This window comes from Gouania willdenowi, chromosome 8 (assembly GCF_900634775.1).
Source record: "Gouania willdenowi chromosome 8, fGouWil2.1, whole genome shotgun sequence".
NCBI lineage: Eukaryota > Metazoa > Chordata > Actinopteri > Blenniiformes > Gobiesocidae > Gouania > Gouania willdenowi.
The window spans coordinates 3,731,592-3,742,195 of record NC_041051.1 but is presented as its reverse complement, the minus strand read 5'-3'; the positions used below and the strand labels follow the sequence as shown (position 1 = coordinate 3,742,195).

General features: G+C 39.9%; 1 protein-coding gene across 2 annotated transcripts; it reads left to right on the top strand.

Moving 5' to 3' along the window:
- Window positions 1-957: 957 nt before the first annotated feature.
- Window positions 958-9,760, top strand: LOC114468422 (GTPase IMAP family member 5). Of its 2 annotated transcripts, XM_028455304.1 has the most exons (4): window positions 958-1,220; window positions 3,949-4,129; window positions 4,342-4,484; window positions 7,353-9,760. In XM_028455304.1, exons 2-4 carry the CDS (start codon window positions 4,105-4,107, stop codon window positions 8,082-8,084), a joined length of 900 nt encoding a protein of 299 aa, XP_028311105.1. In that variant the 5' UTR covers window positions 958-1,220; window positions 3,949-4,104; the 3' UTR covers window positions 8,085-9,760. The 2 variants fall into 2 exon arrangements, with proteins under 2 accessions (XP_028311105.1, XP_028311106.1); XM_028455305.1 differs by lacking the exon at window positions 958-1,220 and having other exon boundaries at window positions 3,877-4,129.
- The last annotated feature ends 844 nt before the right edge of the window (window positions 9,761-10,604 follow it).

The window sequence follows — 10,604 nt, the reverse complement described above, 5'->3', positions numbered from 1 at the left end:
TTCCGTATAAATGTTTAGTTTTTTGTTTTACGTCATTTGTGCATTTTTTTGGATAATTGTTTTTTGTTGCATTTGTAGTGTGATTCTGGAGTCATTTTGTATCTTTTAGTGTAGTTTTTTGCATTTCTGTTGTCTTGTGTATTTTTTATTTAAATATTTAGTTTTGGGTATTTTGAGTCATTTTCATATTTTTGTTGTTTTTTTTGGGGGGGGGGGGTCCATTCTATATTTATGCGCACCAGTCCATCCATGTGTACCTGCCTAACTTTCACTAAACTTCTCTATTGTCAGTAGTTAGATGTAGTGGTAGGTGTGACGGAGTGAAGCTGCAGTAATCAGGTGACCTTCACTGTGTAACATGTAAACACTTAGATCTGACCGCGTCGGGGAGATATTTGCTCCTCACACACAGACCTCCCTTGAATTATAGTATAGATATAGATTATAGTATAGATTCATTTAAATACAATACAATGTCATACACCAGAAGTCTCATTCTCGCGGCCCGAAGGACGATATGAAAATGTAATGTAAGTGCGGCCCGTGTGTTTTATACTGTATTGTAATGACTTGAGCCGTTATCAAAGGTTTATCAGCCTTTAATGGAAGTCGTTAAAACAGAACGTACCCCTCATTCTCCGCTTACACCCACCCTTCCCCAGCCTCCCAGCCAATCAACACGCAGAACACATGTAAACAAAGACGAACATTGGCAGAGAAAGCTGTTCGTAACGATGCTTCAAATGCATGAGAAACCACACCACCTGTTAAACATTGAATAAACTACACGTTTAACATGACTCAAGTTAAATAGGACCTAGTCTGTTACAATATGAATGGCACTTTACAGCATTGTGCGTTGACAATGTCACCAAGGGTAGCACACCTCCGATGGAGTCACCCACCCAGCCAGCTCGCATCGCCGTCCCGCTTCCGAGGCAGGGGGCTAATAGGGGACCTACCCACATCGGTAGTGTTGGCTGGAACGTACAGCTGATTCCATAGGGTTATTATAGAAAATAAAAGCCAGTAAATAACGCCTCTGTGACTGCGTCCCATGGTTTATATCGACTATAATCGGCTAATGTCCCGATGGATAGTAAACGCCCCACTGGCGATCGCCTTTTTTCCGCTCTCTATCTCGGTACTTTCTAACCCAAGGCCCCTCCAGTGATTGGATTAGATCATTGGAACATAGGGATGATATCATCATTGCGGAGGTGAGACTGATTACATCATCACTGTAGGTTGGCGGAGGTAATTGTTTCTACCATCTACAAATGTCATGATTTTAATTTCATCACGAAATACATGAACATTGAGAGCAAAAAAAAAGGCGAATGCTGCCGAGTGGTTCATTATCCGCCTTGTTGTTGTCGGAAGAAAAAGCGGAAATGACGTTCTCCGTGCGTCTGGTTGGCTAAACACGTGACTTTAACTGTATCGCTTGGGGGGACACACACACACTTTATTAGGAGAGTGACAGCAATTAGCTGACATGTCATGTTCAAAGCCTGCAGTGAAGAGAGAGGTTGGTGATGAGCACAGAATAGTTCTTCCCTCAAGCCAAAAATAGCTCAGTGATGTGAGAGGAAGTACACAAGAGAAGCTACGTTCAGAAGAAATGTTCATGTTCATCAATGTTGCATTAATGTTCAGTGCAGTTCATGTTCAGAAGAACTGTTAGTAATTGTTAGTAATGAAGTTTATGAAGATTCAATTTTTTTTTTACCAAAGTTGTTCGTGAAATGCCTGAAATTAAAGCTGGGGTTGGCAATTTTCTCCAGATACAGTTTTTCAGTTTTGGGTTGAAATTGTCTTTATGTCCTGACAGAAATTAAGATCTTATGTGCTCTGAAAAAAGAACAAAGAAAATCCATCAACTGTAGCAGCTGTAAATCTGTAATAACTTCAAGTTTTTGTTCACGTTTTTAACATATATGATGGTAAATTTTTTTGTTTACTTACTGCTTAATGAGACAACAAAGCTTCTACACAATACAAGCGATGAGCTGAGCTCCTCTTTTGCAGCAGCTGTGCGCATGCATGTGAGTGAGACGGAGCACAGAGGGGAGTGGGGTAGAGGCGGAGTCGTCAGGGAGGCTACATTCAAAATCATGCTAGCTATTGAAAATTGCCTACCCTACCTTAAAAGAACTGTCAGTAATGACGTTTATGAAGATTTCATTTTTTTACCAAAGTTATTTTGTGGAATACCTGATGCGGCCCAGCATCACCCAGACTCTGCTTACTGTGGCCCCCAGGTAATTTGAGTTTGAGACCCTTGTAATACACTATTCTTTGACCATTCACTCTCGTTAAAAGTTGTACATACTGCTCAGTTGCACACCACCACTTACCGCTATGGGAGGGGCTGACGTCATAAAGTGGCTGATTGACAGGTGAAGCTAAGGGTGTCGGAGAGGATAGAAAGAAAGGCAAATAGGAGAAATGAAATCATTCTTTCCCTGCCAACTTTTACAAAAGCCAGGATCAGAAATGGTAGATAAACATGAACAAACTAAATTTGATGATTTCAAATCTTGAATATGTCCATATTTTATCAGAAAAACTAAAATCATTTCAAAAAGTATAATAACCCTGAAACACTTTCACTCACTCCATTGTATAAACATTTGTTCAAAGCTAAACAAACCCTGTTTTTGGTGTATGCCTATTTTGAAATTGTATATATATATATATATATATATATATATATATATATATTCAGAGCTCCCGGGACGTGGTATTTGAATGTAAACCGACCATACTATGTTTGTTAAATATTTTAATAGTAAACATGTAAATATGTGACTGTTTTGTGGTGTTTTTAATTGTTAATAAAAAAATAAACGGATAAAACACAATACACAACATTGACGATCAAAAACCAAAAAGATATATGAAATAAGTCGGAATTCACTCAAAATATCCATTTCTAATTCTTTTTAAATAGCAGGGTTTCAACCTGAGGGGTATTCCATAAAGGAGGGTTAACAAACTCTGAGTCTATCCATAAACTCTGGGTCAACATACCCCACGATGGGAAACTGTGGGTATCTGATTCCATTACAGCTGGTATGAAGTGGGTTAATAAACCCTGAGTATGTAAACCTTGGGTTACTGACGTGCACGCGCGCGATGAAAAGCCATCATCAATGGATCGAAGATGACTTGAGCTGCCATGACAACCACCCGCAACATAGTGATTTATTCACCCTAATGGGTGAAATAAGCCGGTGTTTGAGAAATATGAGAATATTAAGACAGTAAATGCCGCTTGATATCGAATCATTTATATTGATTTTTAATGTAATATTGTCGCCAGAGTCATCTCAACATCCTAAAAAATGTCATAAAAAAACACTGAAGCGAGACGCGACCCATCGCTTTCAAGCGCAGCATCACAATTCACTGCACCATCATACCTTCAAAGATGTGTGATGTACAAATGATCATCTCCTCCTTTATATTATCCACAGATTTGTAATCAGTGAACTTTACTACAGACGTCAGTAGATGTTTTAATGTAGATCAACCTCTCAGTGTCTTTCACTTAATGATCTGTATCCACAATGTTAGAAAGAAAATTACCATTTGCACATTAAAAAAAAAAAAACATAAACATAAAGCAACACATTAGTAATGATGTGAACACTTCTGTGGTGTGTGATGTTACTAATGTGTTTCAGAGAAAAGTGTTAAGGTTCATTAAAGTGTTCAGGTGGGCGGAGCCAGGTAGAAACCCAGGGTTTCTTTGATAAAACCTGCCAGCCACCAGGTTTAGTTCATGAACAATGTTACCATGGTAACATACTCAGAGAAGAACATACCTCACGTTTAGGAATGAGATACTCAGAGTTTCACTCATTTGAGCCCAAACATACTCAGAGTTTGAACATAACCTACTTTATGGAATACCACTCAATAGAACAAACTGCCGATCAGATGGAGACGCATTACGCGCATGCGCGCCGGACAAATCTGACAGGCCGGACACATTTGGTAGTTACACCGGACACGCCCCATCCCAGCTGCAGCAGGAGGCGGAGCTGAGTCATTCCACTGGAATCAGGACGTTTTCTTCCTGCTTTCAGACTCGACATGTCAACGTCTGCTTCTCTCTCAGGTGGTAGTTTTAAACATTTCTATAAACTTTTACTGTGTCAGGGTTTAGTTACACACTTACACTGTGTGTGCGTGTGTGTGTGTGCGTGTGTGTGTGTGTGTGTGTGTGTGTGTGTGTGTGTGTGTGTGTGTGTGTGTGTGTGTGTGTGTGTGTGTGTGTGTGTGTGTGTGTGTGTGTGTGTGTGTGTGTGTGTGTGTGTGTGTGTGTGTCAGAGGAGCTGAGGCTGCTTGTTCTGGAGGGGTGCGGGGGCCATTCCGGACTCAGCCCCACGGTCTGTTCCATCCTGGGCCTGCAAGACAAGCCTCAGGGCACAGAAGGTCTAGAGTGCAGCAAGCAGTTATTATTAAACAAACAGGTAAATATTGCTATTAATAGCTTTTATTAAACAAACAGGTAAATATTGCTATTAATAGCTTTTATTAAACAAACAGGTAAATATTGCATTTAATAGCTTTTATTAAACAAACAGGTAAATATTGCTATTAATAGCTTTTATTAAACAAACAGGTAATTACTATTCACTAAACTACTTCAGCAGATTAACAACACACTAAAGACATACACACACTGGCGATGTTTTCAAAGTGTGGGCTGCGCCCCCTTCAGATTCAGGAAACTTTATTTGTCCCCAAGTTTCAGTTCCATTCTGACCAGGAAACATGGAAGACAGTCACATGGGGGGACAGGTACGGGAGAACTGGGGAGCAGCCGTAACAGGGAAGTACTCATTAGTTTCAACCTAAACATGTTGCAGCCAGGGCGTTGAGGGGGTTTGGTTTGGGGTCCTCAGGGTGCATCACTGCTTTTTGCAGACGATGTGGTCCTTTTGGCTCCATCACGCTGTGACCTTCAACTCTCACTGTATCGGTTCACAGCCCAGTGTGAAGCAGCCAGGATGAAAATCAGCACCTCTAAATCAATAAATAGATATGCACTCTACACACACATGCAGACGTTCCTTGATTTATAGATAATTATTATTATTATTATTATTATTACAACACCTTAGCGAGCTGAGCTGAGGAGAAAGAGACGGAGATCCTCAGAAACAGCTGGATACAGGCTGTCACAGACACTCCCCCCTTTCTTCTTCTGCTTTTTGTGATAAAGATTACCACGATTTCTTCAGGTTTATTTTTTCTCGTACGCCACGCCCTCCCCTGAAGAAACCCCTGTTCTAGAGAATAAGGACATTTTATTAAACATTATCATTTCACCGTATGGAAATGAAGTTTGACTTTGAACGCAGTCTGTCGGAAGGAGTCGCCTCGTGCCTCGATGGGCACGGCAGGTGGGAGAGCTCGTTATCAGTGCTTGCAGTTTTAAATATTATTATTTCTTATTTCTCACACACATTAGTGTGTAAATCTTTAGTGTGAGGGCCTTTATACCATTCATTAGCTCTTCTTTCAGCACTGCACCAATGTTTGTGTGATTCAAATATAGCTGGTGTTTGGAGCACGTAGCTTTTTTTTTTTTCAATCATTGTTTCAATGGTGTGGGCATTAACTGTTGTGTAGCTTTGAACAGCACATCTGTAGTTATCTCCACTCTCTCAGCCTTCTCCATCCCACGGACCAAGTAGAGTTGAAGGTCAGGAGATCTCTGTGTGTGGACATGAGGAGCTGCATGTCAACGTGACACAAACATGCAGAAGAGTTTTGTGTTCAGCAGTGGCTTTATCAAAGATCATATATAATAGTAGAGGTTTAATCAGGTTATTTTTTTTAAAAGTCCTTCTAGAGCAGCAGGAGATTGTTACACAATTGCGTTTGTGAGACACGTCCAACGCTATTTAACTCAAAAAAGTCAGTTTGGCTGTTGTGACACAGTCTGTAACCAGACTAAATGGTGAATGGTTGAAGTTGATGTGTCTGACACAAAGACGACGGACTTCAGCCACGGTGTGCCGCTGAATCGACTGGAATCTTTAGTCAGATTGGGTCAAATTGCAGAAATGTTGATTGGACAGAATTGCAGGGCCGTGCAGAATTCGAGGGGATTGGCTGAATTTGCATTAATAGTTGGGATCGCAACACCGCTAATTCCTGGAGGGTGTGATTTGTGCTCAGATGTGTTGAAATAGGGCCATATCCAGACAAGCATGCACTGACGTCGGTGTTTACTCCCACGTTATTTTAGCCAGGTTGTTTTTTTGGTCCCTACACACAACCGACATATGAGTGAACGGAGATTCTGCATTTTTCCTCCATTTTGTAAACACTGCGTCTGAGCTGCTACGGGAAGCCGGAGGGTTATATGTCATCACGCCGCTGCGCTTTTTTGAACCTTTGGTGTGGATTTTATTTTGTGAACCTTCAAATTTGATATTACCATTATATCGTGCCAAGAAATGTTGTTACATTCCTAGTTGTTAATGTTGGAGAGCTATCAGAATTTGAAAGTGGCACTACCTCTAAACTCCACCCCCTCCTCTCAGTGCTCCGTGCAAAGCCACTTGTTTCTACTACTCAGCCATTTCAGCAAGCGATGGTGAGTGTGCACAGGAGGAAGAAGGGATGAGACATGAAGGCATCTGATTGGTTCTTTCCACTGGCATTGAATAGCAGGGATTCATCAGTTTTTACAGAAGTGCAGCTGCAATAGATGCCAGATTGTTTTTGTTTCCTTTTCTGAATATGTAGTTTTGACTCGCGCTGCCAAGAGATTAAAAAATGTGTGATTAATTAATTATGCTCTGTTATTAATTAATTTAATTAATCTATTTTTTAATCTCATCTAAAAATTGCAGAGAAATGCCCCTCAACTTGAGGTATTTTCTCATTATTTCCGGCAGATCAAATGATTGGTGTGCTGTAGTCCCTCGTTTATTGCGGGGGTTAAGTTCGGCTTGTTTTCTATCCTGTCTTTTTATTTTTTGCCAAAATTAACGCAAACAAAGTTGAGAAGCTCCCCAGTCACCCATCTTGTATTGTAGCGTGTACATCGGTATTATGGGTATACTAAGAATTCTTGAAAAAAGGTTCTAGACTGTTTGGATTGCTAAAAAATTAAAGCAATTAACGGCATTATGTTTTTCCTGTAATTAATTCATCACAATTAATGCATTAAAGTGACAGCCCTAGTTTTGAGTGCTCTCAGGATGGAAGGAACCTTTTCATCCACTATGAAACAACAGCTTTAATGTTCTCTGTTTTTACTGTAGTTATAGCTTTGTACACAAACAATGGGTGCTCTGATGTTTCACCCTCCTTTCTTGTAGGTGGCTATAGTCTCCAGTCCTGCCTGGTTCGGCTCATGGTGCTCGCCAGAGGAGCGGAGAAAGCTCATCTCCTCCTTCATTACCTTATGCAGACCTGGGCCACACGCCTTCCTGCTTTGCGTTCCAGTCAACCAGGCAACCGATGGAGAGGCCAGAGCACTGGACGTCCTGGAGAAGCTGTTTGGCTCATCTTCCGTCAGCAGCAACACCATCGTGGTCTTCACCCAAACCGAGGTCCTGGAGGAGGATGAGCAGTTAGAGGACTACCTCATCACATGGCGTAAGGATCTGGTTGAGTTGTTGGAAAGATGTGGCGAGCGCTACCACATCCTGGATACCTGGAAGGGTGAGGAAGAGCAGAGGAGGGCAGTGGACGAGCTGCTGGAGAAGGTGGAGCAGGTGGTGAGCAACACTAGGAACAAACACTTCAGCTGCTCTCTGCTCCAGGAGGAGGAAGCTGTGAGAAGTGCAGGAGATCTGGATCTTATTGTAGACAGTATTTTCCCCTCTGACAGTGTCTCCACGTCACCCACAACGCCTTCTTTTCTCTGGAGCCTGTGGGAGACTCTGACAGGCTGGGTGAGGTCTCTGCCCTCTCTGGTGAGAAGGGAGGCCCTGCTGGGCGCCCTAGTGGGGCTGTTTGTTGGGGGGCCATATGGTGGTGTGGTCGGGGCCTCCGTTGGTTCTGTTGCCACTGAAGTAAAGAGAAGAAAAACGCAGAAAAACAAATGAAAAGCTAAAGTTATCTGTTTACCTAGCCACTGTGCTACATGCTAACTAGCTAGCACCTGTACACGTATTAATGCTCAATCACTTCGTATGACCACATCATGTATTTATGATGTCAGAATGTACTCCAGGTTTTAGAGGAAGCTTAATAGTAGTAACCTTTAATAGTAGGGCTGCACAATTCATTTTAATAAGTTTGTTACGCTTAAATTAACCTGATAGTCGGCAATATTCACATTTAAAATGCAGGCTCTGCTGCATATCTAACCTGTTGTCAGCCAACGACATTAAAGTCTAAACACTTTTTTATGATATATATGATCAGGTATGAAATAATGTAGTTTATTGATCCCAGTGCTGTCCTAAACCATTATTTTTTAAACTATTAATCAAGCAACAATTTTTTTGATTAATCGACTAATCCAATGATTAATTTTTCAGGTAACGATTATTTAACATTACCTCATATTAATACAATAAGGATCTCAAACCATTTCTAGGTAACGTTTCAACATGTCTTGAAGATTTCTGTATTTAAACAAACACTGCTTTGCAGGTCATTGCATGATAAAAGTATATTCCAAATATCCTCCTGCGGTGTTGAAAGGTCTCTAGTTTTTATTTTATTTTATATAAATCTTCAACACCGCGTTGTTGTCTTGTTACATCTCGCACACGGACACTTTGACACACGGACAGGCAACCACAATTAAATTACATTTTAATGAAACCGTATCACAATAAAGTAAAGGCAGCCCCTTCTGACATTAGAAGGTCAGTTCTTTTTCCATAATTAATATAATCCTACATTTTACAGTAACATACATGCTATGGTAAGGTCTAGTTTAACATAAAAAGTATTTTTATTTACTTTTTATCTAACGCACTGCACAGCCTCAAGTATTTCATGCAAACATTTCAACTCAAATGTTCCAACACTGTAAACCCCAACGTTCACAGTAATTTAATAGATTAAGTAGTTTTTACGACCTAAGTTATAGAATAAGTTCTACTAACTTTATTATGTCAAGTTGGTGTAACATGTTCTTCCTTTCTTGAGTTACTTTAGTCATTTTTTTAGTAAATGGAACTATATTTGTTTATAGGTAAACATAACTAAACACAACTTAATAGAAATAAGTAATAACATGCTGAGAATGATAAAATCCTATTCTTTCAAATAGGGATTATTTAAAAAATAATCCTAATTCATATAGTACTTTAATTTAACTTTTATCAGAAAGTACAAGTAGCCAGTCATCCAACCTTTTAAGTTCTGGAAAAAAATTATTTTTTAAGTAAATCAACTTTTTTGAGTTTTGGTAACATATTGATGTGTACAGTGAAGATGTTCATTCAAAGACTGTATGTAACATACATGCTATGGTAAGTCCAGTTTAACATAAACTATTTTTATTTTGTTATGTAACGCGCTCTGCACAGCTTCAAGTATTTCATGCAAACATTTCAACTCCAATGTTCCAATAAGGCATTCATTAAATGATGCTGGAAAATACTGTAACTCCAGCTATTAATTCATTATAGTGTTTAATTTACTACAGTATCTTACCAAAACTCTCCACAAGATGGTGATATTGAGCTTTTTTTTTGGTAAAAATGTCAAGCTTTGATGTGAGTGAAAACTATATTTAAGGAAATAAAAGTTGATGCTTCAAGAATTCTTTTGGTTTTTTATGAATGAAGAATGGTTTGATTTAAACTAAAGTCTAGTGTTTAAAGTTAAGCTGAATAGTGTCATTTCTATTGAACTTTAAGCTAAAGATGTCCTTAAATAAATGAAGACATATTTTTGGAGAACAAATGCAGTGCAGGTTGATTGGTTCATTGATTCCAGCTTTGACAATGATGTAATTGGTTCCATAATGGCTGCCTGGCCCCCGCTCTGCCCAGGGAACAGCTGGGCGTTTCAACGTGTGGGTGGTCTAGAGGTAGAGAAGACTAACTCATGTTTCCTTAGAAGAAAAGAGGAGAAAGAGAGAGTGGACGAGAAGCCGCAAATGCTCAGAGACCACATCTGTCCTCCAGATGCGGTCTCTTCTCCTGTCTAACCTGGAGAAAAGGAGCTTTTAAACGTGAAGGACTCAAAACGTTGTGTACACTAGTTAAAATCACTACTCCTTTGTTATTTGTGAACGGATCAGGCTGAAATTTGGTAGCTCTAATTTATGGATGTGTACGTTTCGACGCTCTGAGTCCGATTTTCGATTTGGGGCCCCAAAAGAAAATAAAAAACAAAAGTCTATTTCTCATTCATTCGCGAGTCAAATATTACTACGGTTTGTGGTACTGAATCATTGACACATACCAATATATAAATGGGGCCCATTTCCGTATGTGCCACGGAGGTGCTAGTGGTCCATTTTTTAAATGACTACTACTTCATTGAAACGGGCTGTAATTTGACATTGTCATAAAAAATAAATAGAGTATTGAATGGGGAAATATCAGAGTGAGAAATGTCAAGTGTGGCGTGTGGTGTGAGAATGCGTCAAATTGCGTGAC

Bases quoted from the DNA above. Each gene is read 5' to 3' on its own strand.
- LOC114468422 (XM_028455304.1), top strand. From the start codon at position 4,105: ATGTCAACGTCTGCTTCTCTCTCAG. The intron at 4,130-4,341 runs GTGGTAGTTTTA...TGTGTGTGTCAG, and splicing joins AACGTCTGCTTCTCTCTCAG to AGGAGCTGAGGCTGCTTGTT. The intron at 4,485-7,352 runs GTAAATATTGCT...CCTTTCTTGTAG, and splicing joins AGTTATTATTAAACAAACAG to GTGGCTATAGTCTCCAGTCC.